Here is a 15670-nt window from a genome sequence, read left to right on the forward strand (position 1 = left end):
TTTTCTTTTTTAAAAAAAGGATGTTAATGCAGCAGCAGACTCACAGAGGCCAAGAAGGGAGGGCATGAGGGGCGGGAGGGAGAAGGGGACTAAGGGGCACCATAATTAGCACACACAGTATAGGTAAGCCACGGGGAAGGCAGCAGCACGGAGAAGACAAGTAGTGACTCTATAGCATCCCACCACGCTGCCAGACAGCACCCGCAATGGGGTGTTGGGCAGGACCCGACAATACGGGTGAATGTTGAAACCACAATGTTGCTCATCTGAAACCTTCATCAGACTGTAAATCAATGACACCCTAATTAATTAATAAATAGCATTACAGTAATGTTACCACACACCTTGGTTCTGTTGAAAGTAAAGTCACTTCTGAATCACTAGAAATAACTCATGATTCTTTTCTAGGACAATATAAATACCACTTTATTATTCCTTAAATCCCATAATACTATGTGTAATGTTTGAGCTGGCAAATAGTACATAGTTGAATATTTTTATTGAGTGCCTACTTGATAATGGTAATGTTATATCTTATTGGGAAGATAGGTTTAGTACTGCAGAAAACCAATTTACACATAACATTTTATGTGGATCTGATGCCAGCTAGTAGTGCATATTATATTTGCTTCCAAACAATAACTTTTTAAAATAACCGATAACACCTGGTCTTATTGGGATCAAAATTGCTTTAAATTTCCAAAACGTGTTTATCTGCCATGTTGCTGAGAACCAACAGAATGTTCATAAGAATGGGTGTGAGAATTATCCATTTGTATGTGTACCAATTTCTGTTCAGCCCTGTGGCCTCACGTTGTGATGATTCACACATCTGTCATCGTTATCATAGTAGATGACTGACGTATGGATCATGCCTTCATTTCTGTATCTCACCAGTTATCCGAGATCTGACCATTGGATGCACAAATAAATATTTCTTGGATAAATAAAAATATTAAAATATATATTGCCATCTTTCACTTACCACAGTGCCTGGTTTCTGAAAGCAGTGATTTCATAGGTTACAAAAACTATTTCATGACCTTAATTATTCAGAAATATAAGTATACCTTTGGGCATCTAAGCTTTTTTAATCTTCAAGGATCTCCTGTTTAAATTAGGAATCAGAGATCTGTTCAACCGTTAGCTGTCCCAAAAGGCTCTTTAGGAAGGGAAGGAAGCCAGAGGGCCACTGAGACATGCTATCCAGATCCAGTCTATTATTTTAAGCATTTAGCCATTATCAACAAACTTTGAACTGGCAGATTTTATTTGCCTGGGATGGGAGTAGAGTTGTGGAACATTCTCAGGGTTCAGTCTCTAAAAATGTTTACTTTCAAGATCAATGCCTTTTTATTAATTTGCTGATTAATGGTGTTAATAGTTCAAATAGAATTTTAGATGATCATTCAATTTAAAAGTCAATAATCTTAACTTTGAGGATGAAAATTTTAATTCTTTTTGAAACTGCAGTCAGATACAGCCCTATGAGAGCAGGGAGAAAATTCTTTCCAGTTCGTGTCTTTGGTGGAGCTGATTGTCAATGACCCCACCTGATATGAAGTGAGATTGATTTAGAATTTCAGCTCATTATGGAAGGTGCATTCAAGTTCAGTTAGTTCAGATTCCTCAGATGTGTAAAGAAAATGCATTTTCTGTATGTTCTGTAACTCCTCTATTCGCCTCAATAGCCCATTTGAAAGATAGTTTTCAATGTGTATGCTCTGCACGATGCAATCATTTAAATAGCCAGCTAGATAACTCAGTGAGTTGAGGATAAATGATCACACTATGGTTTCTTCCACCTTTCCCTGCTGCTCTGCAGGATTGCTTCTGGTTAGAAGTTTGGGGCGTAAAGGTTTTGTTCTGTGGGAACTCTTGCAGAGGCAGATAAGGGCTTCTTCCAGCGCCTTGCTGATGGCTGCCTTGAACAGGCTGGCAGGGTCTGCCCCAGGGCTGCTGGCCCAGGGTGCAGCCTCATCCTCAGGCACTCATTGCAGGTGTTTGCATTCCAGGGGTTCGCTTGCAGCAAAAAAAACCCTGCACACTGCGACCTTTGCCCCAACCTCAGGCTCCCATCTGCCTGCTAATCTGCTCAGCACCTCTGTGCCCTTTACTACTGGGGCCTGCAAGAAACTCCAGATGCCCTGCTGCATGCCAGCCTTGGGAAGTACTGTCTCAGGCTCACCTGTCTTGCCAGCTCCTGTCCGACTGTGAGATTCCTGTTAGACACGAGTACATATGGGGCATCATCTAAGTGAATGAGACTATCCCACACCCACATTCACCAGCCCTCACCCTCGTCTGGGGATTTCTCTCACTCCCTCCACTCCCCTTGGTGTTTCCTCCCGAGGGTCACCCGTGAAGCTCTGCATCTTCCCTTTATTCCTCTTTTTCTTCAGATCATCGTGTGTGTCACATGAACTGTGGACATAGCATATAGGTACACTTCATACCTCCTCTTCACCGTGTCTTCATTTCTCCCGCCCCTGAACATTGGGGAGAAAACCTCTATCTGTCTTGCCCAGTTTGGCTTGGATATAGTGATAAGAGCTTGGAGAAGTTCAGTGCGTCCTTCCCTGAAGGACTCAGGCTTAGGGGTGGAAGGCTGCAAGGAAATGGAAAGTGAGTAGGAAGTGAAAACACATTGCTTGTCTATTCCCAAAACATTATCTTTCTCACACCTGGGTCAGTGGCTGTGAATCCTGGCTGCATATTAAAATCACTGGGAGTCTTTTAAAAAAGATTGATGTGTTGACCAACCACAGAAAAATTAAATCAGAATATCAGATATTGATAAATCTGATGCCAGGAGAGAGTAAAGGAATTCAGTGTAAGTTAGTAAATACACCCATGAGGGTGGGTGTCCTTCCTCCTACAGAGCCAGGCAGACAGCAATGCCAACGCAGCTATTTCTGTTCCTAAAGAGATATGCAAACCAATTTTTTTTCAGTGCTGTTTGTGTCTGTGTGTCTGGTCTGTGAATGTAGAATATATATTTCACATGTAATCTATGTAGAAAAAAATCAAGAGAAATGCCATCTTCACTTACTTCTTTATCCCTTACAATAGGATGGTGGAGTTTTGTCTCAATGGAGGTACTGTCAAGAGTTAAATTCTTTAAGGGAAGCGTTGAGTCATCACATTACAGACAGTGAACCTTTGCTTGCCTGTGGTTGTGGAGAAGCTTATTTCTTGACTCATGCCAGCACTGCTTTTCTGCCTTTCCCCCAACACCATCCCAAGTCCACAGGAGTCTTTTACACATTGACCGTTTTCTGGAGTACACTCAAGAATATCTGATGTTTTAATGATCTTGCAATCTGTGGGGAAAAAATAGAGAAATTGAGCAGAGCCATACCATGTAATGCTTTTGACTAGCACCAGAGCTCTTATGTCCTGTACCAGAACTTGAAAGTAAAGTAAACACAATCCATTGTAACTCTTACTCCCTGTCACTTCTAAAGGGTAAGTGCTTCCTAAGGACCTTTCTAGATGTAAGATGCTCTGTGTTTCCAGATCTCCTCTCTTCTGTTCCCTGATTCATATTCTCTCTTTTGCTCCCCTTTCTCCCTCCTCCCCAATCCTCCTCGAAATATAAAAGGAGCTTTATGGCTCTCTGTTTCTGGGCAACAGAACAATAAATCCAGCAAAATGACACTCCTGAGTTTATCAGAGAACCAGGAGTAGGCTGCCTACACTTTTCCTCCAGCCCCACCCCCTGTTTGAAAGAGGTTCACCTGCCTGAAGGGAAGGGAAAAGAAAAGTGAGAAATTTCTGGGGATAAGCATGGTATATTGATTACCAGTTTCTTCCTCCTTCTTCTTCATTTTAACCACAACATCCTTTGCACATTCTGTCTATGGAAAACAAATGTTCCCAGTCACCAAATTACATGAATCATTTTTAAAAATTCACTCTGGGATTTGAGGTAGCTCAACTGATAGATTGTAGTTGTCCAACCGTCTAATACCAGTGCCACCCCATGTGGAGAGGGAGCTCTCTGAGCAAGGCTGTGTTCAGGTGCCCATGGGGTCTCTGGACACCCCTGCTCTAAGTCTGTCGTGTTAGTGACTATTAATATCAACACCCATTTTCATGACCATGCACTTCTTTTTCCTGCATCTCTGGGAGTGATTCAAGAATGATATCTGAAGGCCTTTAAATGTGAGGAGTAACAGAGTGTAATGTGTTGATTACGGCTGCTGCTAGCAGACATGGCTGTGGCCCTTTAGGAAGATCTGCCAATGATATTTGTTCAGGTTCTGGAGTGCAAGTCATTAAGGCACTGATCAAAAACTTCACACCCCAAAATTCCTTTGTCTCTCTGTTTTTCCGTTTCCAGCCTGGATGTGTAAATACCACTGAAGTGGACATTAAGAAGTCATCCAGAATGAGAAACCCACACAAAACACGGAAGGTAAAATTGACCTTTGCTGTGCTTGGTAGTATGTTGCACTGTTTAGAGGACCGACTCATAAAAGCATGGCTCCCATTTCATGGACCATCTTCTTCTTCTTCTTTTTCTTTCTTTTTTTTTTTTGATTAGATAATTCTTTTTTTTATTAAGGTATCATCAATATACACTCTTATGAAGGTTTCACAAGAAAAACAATGTGGTTACTACATTCACCCATATTATCAAGTCCCCTCCTTACCCCATTGCAGTCACTGTCTGTCAGTGTAGTAAGATGCCACAGAGTCACTACTTGCCTTCTCTGTGCTACACTGTCTTCCCTGTGAACCCCCAAACCATGTGTGCCAATCATAATACCCCTCAACACCTTTCTCCCTCCCTCCCCACCTGTCCTCCCTGACCCCTCCCCTTTGGGAACCGCTAGTCCCTTCTTGGAGTCTGTGAGTCTGCTGCTGTTTTGTTCCTTCAGTTTTGCTTCATCATTATACTCCGTGGACTATCTTCTTGCATCTTCCCTGCTCTTCCTTGTTGTTTGGCTAGAAGAAAACCTGGGCGCTCAAGCCCTGGTTTCTGCCAGTCCATCTATCCTGAAGAAGTGGCCCCATCTTGGTCCTGGAGCAGGCACGCAGGTGGCCTTGACCAGCTGGCTTTGACAACAGGGAACAAAGGTGCTGAGAATCCTCTGTGTCCTTGAGGGAGGAGAATCAGCAGCAGAGAAAGGCATCTCCTTCTGAGCTCAGGGGATAAGGAAGTATAAGTGGAGATTATTTAAACAAAGTGATACTACTGACAGAAGGACATTTTTAGAGGCAAGTCTAGGGGGAAAGGGACATCGTAAAGATGTTAAACCATACAGGTTAGTGACACAACCCTGAGACAGTGGTTACCTGTTCAGTGTCTGTTACAGGAGAGAATACCTAACAATCAAAAAGCTATCCAGAATTCAGTGACATTTTAAATAATCCTTGGATACCACATAGCAATAGTACCTACATATTTTTTAAAGTAACACATATACACAGAGAGCATTTTTCTTCATCCCCTAAAAACACTTCATGTGCCTAAGAATTGCTGGCCTCCTACAGCCACTCTGCGGATACAGCCTAAGGTTGGTGCCACTGCATTAAAACATCCCACAAAGGTCAAGTCCTTCTTTTCTGTGGCTCTTCCCCTATGTAGCCATAGCATTTTCCAGGGTATGTGTCACTCCTGTAGGCAACAATCTTTTTTTTTTCTGTAGTCTTATTTCTTATTGTCTTTTTCTTCCATCCCTAGAAACATATCACATTCAAAGGTCCCAATATGGCCCAGTGCCTTTTCTTTCTTTTAAGGCAGTTTCGCTTGATATGAGGGTAAAGAAGCCAAGGAAAAGTGCCATGATCCATTCAGACATGGTGCTTAAAAGCTTTGGCCCCCAGGAGCTCTGAGAGAAGCAAAGCAACCCTGTGGGCACGCTATCCCTGGTGGCAGGCTCTGCCCCTGCCTGTTGTCCTCTGCCCACAGCACCTCCTGAGTGTTGGAATGGGCTCTGTGGGACAAGGTTCAAAATGCAGTGAGCTCTTCAAACAGTGCATTAAACTGCCTGTTGCTAGCTTCTGAATTTTGAGGTTCCTCTTCATAATGCCTTACTTTGTGTCAGGTTTCCCCAATAGACACCAGCTGATAAATGCTCTGATTCCAAAGAGAAAGTGCCTGGATTAAGGAAATAGAACTTAAATATAATAAGTAATCATGTACACTCTCTTTTTCACACTACACACCATATTGATATCTTACCAGCGCTTCACACGGCATTATTTCTTTTGAAGGCTTGAAATGCGTTAGTTAATAATGCTGCTCCCTAAAGACCCAGGGTCATCCAATTCTATTTGTCTAGGTTGCAGTTTGCTTGCCTGTGAATCAATAACCAGAGAGCTCCAGGGCCTCACCACAGGGCTAGCTAACACAGAACTATCAGAGAAGAACAAGAATTCTGAAGAAGGCTACAGCAGGGGGAATGCATGCCCTTGTTTCCAGCAATTAGCGAATACTGATTTTCTCACCTTTTATAATAGCTTTGCATGGTCAGAAGTGTTGAATTTGCTAGAATCTCCACAAACGCTGTTATTTTACATAGAAGGCTATAGCACTCTAAGCTTCACACTAGTCTGTCCTCTAGAATGATGACTGCTGCTACTTTAGCTCATATTTGGTTAAGAACTGGAATGACTCATTCAATCAGGTTTAACAAGGCTCTACTGTATGCTACACATGTACTGGCCTCAGGTAGTCAGTGGTCAGTGGAGCAGGCATCTTGGGCTACTGTGACAAAACAGTGGGTGTCTGGGGAGCTTAACAATGGCAATTTATTTTTTCAAAGTTCTGGAGACTAGAAGTCCAAGATCAAGTTTGGTTCCTGATGCTAGCTCTCTTCCTGGCATGTAGGCAGCCACCTTCTGGCTGTGTCCTCCATAGCCGGGAGACAGAGTGCTGGTGTCTCTCCTTCTTCTTATGCAAAGACACCAGCTCCATGGGTTGAGGGTCCTATCCTATGACCTCACATACCTTTTTTATCTCCTTACAGATCCCACCTCCAAATACAGTCACCATGGGGATGAGGGCTTTAACATAGGAATATTTTAGGAATACAGTGCATCCCAGAACATGTTGTCAAAGGCATTTAAATGGTTTGTGATTCCTGATTGCCACACCATTTTATTAATGAACAACTTGACAACAAGCCGCAAAGTTTCCCACCATCCTCAGGGTTTCAGTCTGTCCCTGTGGAGCAGGCAGTTCTAGGGGGTTGCAGGCCCTAGACAGACAGCAGAGGCCAGCCTTCTGGAAACTTCCCTGCCTTCCCCTGTTAATTGGGATGTATCCTTCCCCCTTCTATTAGCTGTGTGGTTGCCTCTGTCGTATGCTGCTGGGGAGGATGTGGAACCCCTGGACTTACTCCATCTCTGAAAGCAGATACTGCCCTTAGCAAACAGAGATGCTGTGCCTTCCTTGCAGTTCAGCTGTAATCATATTTTTTCTTGTGATTATGTGTCGTAACAAGAATAATGGACCCACTAAATCCTTAAAGCAATAATTAGCATATGAACCTAAAGAATATCAGGGTTTGGAGTGTCATATTTAATTGTTGGATTGAAAACATGTTTTTCAAACATGAAGAGAAGGCTTAGGTGTGTATCTGATTTTTTTCTGATTTTATCTGAGGTATTTTTAAGTATTTGGGATTAGTCAATTTTTAAATCTGTCTCTACCAAAATACAAAGACATAGGTAAAATGTATTCCCTCAAGTGTCCGAAGGAATGATAATGCAGCAGAAGCCAGAAAGAAATCAGGCTAATCTAGGCAAAATTTTCTTCAGTCAGTTTCTAAAACTTTAACTCAAATAGGTCAGGTTGTGTATTAGTCAGAGTTCCCCAGAGGAACAGAATGAACAGGAGGTGTGTGTGCATGTGTATATATATATAATATGTATATATTTTATATATATTTATATGTCATCAAAGAAACACCCTGAGTAGTGTTTGATCAGGTATCTGAGCATGTGGCCCAGCCAAGTTGACACATAAAATTAACCCTCCAGGATGATCCTTCTGTATCACAACAGCCAGGCTGCCCTAAGAGCGGCACAAGTCCTTAGGAAGAAATGACAAAAGGGTGTGTGTGTGTGTGTGTGTGTGTGAGCCCACACTTTGGATGACTTCCTGTAGCTTCAGAGTCTGTATTTCAAACACCAGCAAACTGTTCCCTATCACATTATCCTTCTTTCCTTTGTCACCTTCATTTGGACGTTATGGCACTTAATATTTTAGTTAACAGCTAATGTGCACAACCTAGAAGAACAGTTTGAAAATTCATGATTAAATGTATGGTTTCCCTGCCATTAATGCAGTGGTTAGAGTTATTTGTATATAAAAAGATTAGCATTCCTCACTTCCTTATGCAAAATGTAGAAATTTAAAATTTAAGAAGTGCTATGTAACAGAATAAGCTACTCATATCTTTGAGTAACACAGAAGTATTTTCGTAAGAAGTACAATAAAGTTGCAGGCAACAGAAACTCTGCTCAAAATAGATAGAACAGAGGAGTAGTCTAGACCCTGGGGATAGGCAAGCAGAGGTTGCCCTCACTATGTCAGAGATCTCTCTCTCTCTCTCTCTCCCTCTCTCATCTCTCATCTCTTTGCTCTGCTCCAAGCAATGACTTCCTCCACATGGCACCAGATCTGGCCACAGTCCATTCTCTAGATGAGTTGAGCAATCCAGAAGGAAGAAAATTAGTCCTCCACCATCCCTAGTTAGAAAAATCTGAGTGATTGTGCCCCACGTAGAAAGGCATTAAAGCTTCCCACACTTCCGAGTTTACACTTAAAAAACCCCTCCCTCTGCCAGAAAAAGTAGGAGAGAATTTTCTTTTGGTCTCTTCGAAAATATGAAGTGAAATCACATATGAGCAGACTTATATAGAAAGTCAGATCTTCATTTAATGAATAACCTACCCAGTACCTATTTGATGGTGCTTTCTATGAAAGGTGTTACTTCTTTCATATATAAAGGAATAAAAGGGAATGTTAATCAAGCCATGCATCTCCATTTAGTAATAAGCTTTGCTGTTACAACTCAAAATGGATTCCAGTTAATTGGATTTTTCTCCCAGCAGGAAACATGAAGACATTTGGACAGTTGTCTATTTGAATGTCTGTATTGTCCTCTATCCAGGCTGTTGTTAGCTCAGTTCACCTTCCCTGGGCCAATATTTGAATACATTTCCTTTTTCTAAAAAAATGCAATGCCTTTTATATTGCAAATGACCCTCATAACTTGTCTGTCAAAATAGGATCAATTTTATCACCTCCCTTGTCCAAAAAATAAGCCCTGTATTATAAAACTGCATTATTGATGATGATTGCCACTGGAGCTGAGGATCACAGCTAAAAGTTATCACTGGTCCCCAGAAAATGAATGGCACCCTGACTGATGAAAAAGAGAGCTCCTGATGTTTACTTGCATAAGACAAAAAATGGAAACTCCACAGTAACCTCAGAGTCACCAGCCAGGCTGCTGGAGCACCTACCAGTGGTTTGGGTCTTACAGGGAACTTCGTGAAGCTTGCATGAAATGCATGCCTATTGAAACAATCAGAAATGGAGAGATACATGTTAACTTATGGATCATTTTATTTCTATGGCACCATTTTTCTAGCAATCTTTTAAGCTAATTTTAAACTTTAACCCCAAACTCAGCATTAAAACGGTCAGCTATCTTGTCTCACAGACATTTTTGCATGCATTATAGGTTCTTATTGAAGAACTTTAAGTAATTAAACCAAGGTAAACAAGAATGAAAAGTTCAAACCTTAGAGTCTTTTTTATTCTTTATCAAAAATGAATGAGATAAACTGAGAAAATAGCAGACATTAGCAAGTATGATCATGGATTAATTGTGATCTTTCACTTGTCTGATTTTTAAAAAATCAACCTCAACTATTTTTTCAGAGTTCAAAAGGTTGTTTTATTTAATCAAGTTCAGATACAACTCATAGCAGTTCATGTAGGCCTTTTCTGTTTCTTCAGTGGAAATCAAGTCTCCTTGTACTCCAGACCCTATTTGTGGGATTTTTTTGTGTGTAACATCTTCCCCCTCCATTAGACTGTGAGTTCCAATGAAGGAGGAAGCATATCTATTTTTATTTCTCTCTAATACCTAATGCTTAGCATTATATCCAGCATAGAGCCAGTGTTCAATAAATGCTGAATGAAAGACAGAAAAAAAAGAGAAAGTCCAAGCCATTCAGTTCAGTCATGTTAACAACTAATTCACAGCATGTATGCCACTCCTTGGGTTGAAATGATGCCCAGTGACAGGAGCTGAGTTCCAAAAGGTTGGGTGAAGGCACGGGGGGAGATTGAGGGACCTACAAAGACAGCCTGAGTTGAGTGACTCATTGGGGTTAAATCCAGTCCAAATCAGTTAAAAAGGGACTAAGAGCAAAATAATGGGGAAACACAAGGGATAAAATCAAGTCCAAAGGGTCAAAGTATAGAGCCAAGAGGTTAGCATGAAGGGTAGGGTCCACATGAAGACCGGTCAGGAACAAAACACATTTGAAGTTAGAAAGACAGGTAAGTTTGGGATAGACCTCTGAATCTCCCTCTTCTGAGTCCAAGTTTCTCTCGAAACCTACTGGTAACTGTAATTTTGTGGGGCTTATGCAGTTTTATTATGTCCTTACCCTTCATCCTCATGAACAAAGAAAAAGCACTCCATAGCTCACATTAAATTATCTATTTTTAAGTAATAATATTTTGATATTTAAGAAAAAGTGTTTGGCCTCTGCAATGAGTTGACATGTGAGCTGTATCACCCTCAGATGGGGGTGTTTTTTTTTTTGTCCTTTGAAGTCTCCAGATCTTTATTTATATTAACAAAGCAATGGGTCTTTCTCAACGAAGAGTGTTCCTATATAGTAGGTTGGACCTTTTTGACAAAATAACAAAATAATAAGAAGCACTGGGGCATCCAAGTTCCAAAGATATGTGAAACCTCTAGGGTGACTGATGTTTGCAAATGGCACCCAAAGGCAAATCCAGTATTATGGGATAAATAGCCCACTGTTGAGATAGGAAAGTTGGAGCACTCTGGGGTGTCTCTGATCACACCACCGGAGGCCAAATCAGCAACAGAATTCTTAATCCTGTCTCTCTTCAGTACTCTATTCCTTTCCTTTATGAAACTCAGATTTGTATCTTCTTTTGGCTTATTAAATCTCTATTCTATTCTATATCCACTTCTATTTTATTTTGAAACCCATACTTCTGTCATTATCCAGCTTAGTGCCCTCAGCCCATCCCCAGATTGTGTTATCACACTTACCATGTTCTTTCCATATCATCAATTATTCTGTCAAAGTTAATCATCTAACCACATATTTTTTCAAAGAGCTATGTTTCTATTTTACATTCATATGATATTTCTAACAACAGTGCCTTTTGAATTTTGATAAGAAGCTTAATCAGATAGGCAGGGAAGCTTTGAGTTACCTTATGGAATATGTAACACGAAATTACCTTTTAGAAAGTCTGTCACGATAAATGGATTCTGTCCTAACATATTTCTTTATTATTTTAATACAGTCGGTCTATGGTTTACAAAATGACATTAGAAGTCACAGCCCCACCCACACATCCACACCAGAAACTAAACCTCCAACAGAAGATGAGTTACAACAACAGGTGGGTCAGCCTATAAAATGACCTGTTAATGGTTTACTGAGTAGTACCTATGAAAACCAGACGGTGAATGTTAATAACAGGGGTTTTTTAAAGTTCTTTGTATGGTTAACTGTTTCATATAGTAGCTCTGCAATTAAAATGTGCAGTTTGTTTTGAAAAATGTATGGAGATAGTTTTCAAAACTCTTCACTCTTTAATTCCCCAAATCTGTTTCCCTCTAACCAATATTTTAAAGCACATACAGTGATTTATTGGTGCCTCCATTATCAAGAGTTATTTTGTACTCCAGAACTCTGGCTTAAAAAATGAGAAGACAAGATGTTGGCGACACTGAGTCATGTGTTTCCATTTCCAATCACGTGATCTTCACAAAACAGTGTTTGTGCTTATCTCTATAATACTGATCTCTATGAGCCTCTTGAAGTTTTCCTTTATCGACAGTGGTGTGCAGTTCTCATATATATTGACTCTTTTTTCACCAATTGATCAATAGCTGTAGCTCCAAATGATATTTTAAAGCCAACACCAGTGTCACTGATACCAAGTAATAGGTCAGACTCTTGGTTGGTCAAGTCATATGGCTTTTCCCCTCATATTTTATTGTAATTTGGTTTCTCAATAGCATCATAGAGTTTCTTGAGTATATGTATAGCCATCATGAAGGAAAAATAATTCAAGGAGTTTCAAAGTTTTCCATGTGTGATTATGTCCATGTGAGCATTTGTCCTGAAATGTTGATAAAATTATTCTCAAAACACATTATCATTGAGCTTTGTTGAGATATTAGAAAGTAGGGCTTACTTTAAAATTATGCTAATAAATAATACATTTGTTTTCTGAATTCAATACTGGGGGAAGGGGAGAATGTGACTCTGGTTTGGTTATTCACCATGAATATATGTTTGAAGTTTTATAACACTTTTAAAATAAAAGTACATTTGGTGAAAGCAGGCAGAATGTTCAAATTCATGGCTGTTCTAAAATGATACTGTGTTTACATACAAAACAGATTTTAATTTTCAGATTTGATTTTTTTTTTACAAACTTCGATATTTTACTACCTTAGAAATATTCTTATTTAGAATTGCCCAGTCCACCAGAATTTAGAATTGAACATTGTAAGGCTTTCACTATTTATGTAACTGTTTCTTCAACTCTCTTTTCAGATAAAATATTGGCAAATACAGTTAGATAGACATCGATTAAAAATGTCAAAAGTTGCTGACAGGTAAGTATTTCATGGTATCTATATAAATTTTAAAATTTCATATGACAGATGTGTTCAAAATGGTAAGAGAACTGATGAGACAGGAACAGAGATAAATAACTGGAACCTGGTAAGAAATGTTACTTTGTTTTTTTCTTCTTACTTTGTTTTTGTTTTTGCACATAGAAAACTTTGAAAGAACTCTTGTAGTTTAAAAGTCAGAATGATCATCATCATTGTTCTAAATCTCTAGAGATCCAGTCCTTGTGCAGCCATAATATGACACAGAAGATAATTCCAAGGAGCTGAATTTTTTCACTCCTGCTGGGAAAGACAAAGCTTTCAATTTATCAAGTTACACTTTTGGTGACTTAGAGCTTCTCTGTAAATTCATCTTAACATTCATACCACTCAGTTACTACATGATGTCAGAATTTGAATTAACACAGATTTTGGCTATGTTTCTTTTCTATGTTTAAATCTGGTACTAATGGCATTCGTGTTCTTCACTGGAGGGCACTGCCAACTCCTACCTTCTCAACTTATTTTCTTTCCTCTCTCCCTTTCTTTTTAACACCAATTTTTTTTTAATTGCAGCTGAGTCTCCTTGTACTCAATTCCTGTAAATACTTTTGATAAAAGTTCCCTTTTCACTCCTTCTCCAAGTTGCCTAAAACCAGTTCAGCTGTGGGTGGGCTGGTTGCCCAAGGACAGGAACTGACCATTAGCATGGCTTCTTATGCACTGACCTCTTCCGTTTTGCTTCATTTTAACGGAAGGATATTGATTCACATGGCTTAGGCATAGGGTAGCCACATTTGTCTCCCAAGAAGTACACTGTCTTGATGCATGTGAGTTATTGAAACATGAAAACTGCCAGTGGATTTCATTCTATAAGTTAGCAAGGGTTCCTTGGCCAGACATTTTTATACTGTGTCCTTTATTTGGGGCTAGATATAACCTCAGCCAGAAAACTAAGGAAGATGAAATGTTTTTTCTCTTTAGTCTGCTAAGTTACACGGAACAGTATTTAGAATATGACCCATTTCTTGTGCCACCTGACCCTTCTAATCCATGGCTGTCTGATGATACTGCTTTCTGGGAACTTGAAGCAAGGTAAGTGACATTTTCTCTTATCCTTTCACTGTCTGGGTGAAATAAAAACACTCACATAGCTGGTTAATAGTAATATGGGTAATTTTACTTTAAAAGGAAATTTATGCTGTGTCTAATTAGCTCATGATGTATAGTCCTTGTTCAGGGTAATGGTTTTTGAATCTTAGATGTTTGCATTTGTATAAAGATTTGCATTTCCAAAAGGACTGGCACAAAGTTGGAGGTGCAAGTGTTTTCAGGATAGATTAATCAGAGAGGGATCTTCAGTTCTTGAAATTTAGCTCATTGTTTTTAGCTTCCTTGAAAATCCGGGTAACCACAAAGGCTCATGTATTCAAGTTAAATGAATGCTAAATTCATACTTTTAAGCCCAATATAAGTATGCCTTTATAAATTCAATTTTAAAACAAAATGAATTTAAAAGAAACACTCTAAAAGAAACAGATAAGGGACTAACTTCTTAAGGAAGCCAAAGCACAATATAAGACTCCTTAATTTCTTTCCTTAAATTTAACAGTTCCTTAAATTTCTAGTCAGAATTCAGCTCAGAAAACTTAAGGTAAAATGTGTTGTTTGAATCATACACCACAAGTCAGAGACTATGTGTGATGTGCCTGGGTACTTTGCATTTAATAAACCAATCACTCTCCCACCAATGTATCATCAGTCTTGACAGAGTCATAAAAAGATCATTGCCTATCACTTTGTGGTGAGAGGGGTTAGTATTCTGTAGCAACTCTCTAGAGTGCATTGAAGGACTTCTTTGGCTTCTACTTCCATCCAGTGGTTCTTAAACGTGCCTACAACTACAGCACTCTTCATCCGTAAGTTTTAGATTTTATAGTTGAGAAAGCTGGAACTCCAAAATGCTGTGACTCTGCCATGATTTGGTCACACATTTAATCAACAGCAGGACTTGGGCCTCGTGGTTCCCCGAGCATTCTCCCCCAGCACACCATACCACCATGAGACTGAATTGTGTAATGGGCAAGGAAACTGAGAATGCCTGGAATACTGCCCTTCTTACCTGCCTGGTATTGGCAAGTTATAACCCTCCTTGTGCCTTGAATTCTTCACCTATGACCTGAGAATTATGGTGCCCAGCTCATAAGGTTACTGAAAAAGTCTAAAAGAGAGAATCCACCTAGAGCACGAAGTACCTACTGTTCAATAAGCATAGGCTTTGTCATTAATGCTGAGCTCATACCCCACTATAATTTCAGGCAGAGCCATCAATCAGAGAACGTTTTTCTGAAAGCTGTGTTAAAGATGGGAATGTCAAGCCTTGTACTTGGAGGTGAGATGCAGTGGTGGAAGAGTGAAAGAAATGTATTTGGCTTTGTTTTATCTTCCCAGCAAAGAACCAAGCCAGCAGAGGGTAAAGCGATGGGGTTTTGGCATGGATGAAGCACTGAAAGATCCAGTTGGGAGAGAACAGTTCCTTAAATTTCTAGAGTCAGAATTCAGCTCAGAAAACTTAAGGTAAGATGTGTTGTCTGGACATTACACCATAAGCCAGAGAGTACCTGTGATGTGCCTGCTCACTCTGCACTTGGACGGATCGTTCTTCCCCCACCGCCATGTCAGAGCTATGACCCCACTGGACTTCTCCTCCTCATGGAGGAAAGTGTAACCAAGTTACAGCCTGTCCAACATTTTCAATTCAATTTATTTTTAATTGTCTCAGTCTTTGAACTGTGTAA

General features: G+C 39.9%; 1 protein-coding gene across 13 annotated transcripts in view; it reads left to right on the forward strand.

The window, feature by feature from the left end:
- RGS7 (regulator of G protein signaling 7) overlaps positions 1 to 15670 on the forward strand; it is a 425240-nt gene that overhangs the window by 382502 nt on the left and 27068 nt on the right. For 12 of the 13 annotated variants that reach the window (XM_073216756.1, XM_073216753.1, XM_073216746.1 and 9 more), the window contains 5 exons: positions 4346 to 4420; positions 11546 to 11644; positions 12811 to 12872; positions 13857 to 13967; positions 15324 to 15449. In XM_073216756.1, the coding sequence (XP_073072857.1) occupies positions 4346 to 4420; positions 11546 to 11644; positions 12811 to 12872; positions 13857 to 13967; positions 15324 to 15449 (473 nt within the window). The remainder of the gene's footprint in view (positions 1 to 4345; positions 4421 to 11545; positions 11645 to 12810; positions 12873 to 13856; positions 13968 to 15323; positions 15450 to 15670) is intronic. The other variant, XM_073216755.1, reaches the window with a different exon arrangement.

Source organism: Manis javanica, chromosome 11, assembly GCF_040802235.1.
Source record: "Manis javanica isolate MJ-LG chromosome 11, MJ_LKY, whole genome shotgun sequence".
NCBI lineage: Eukaryota > Metazoa > Chordata > Mammalia > Pholidota > Manidae > Manis > Manis javanica.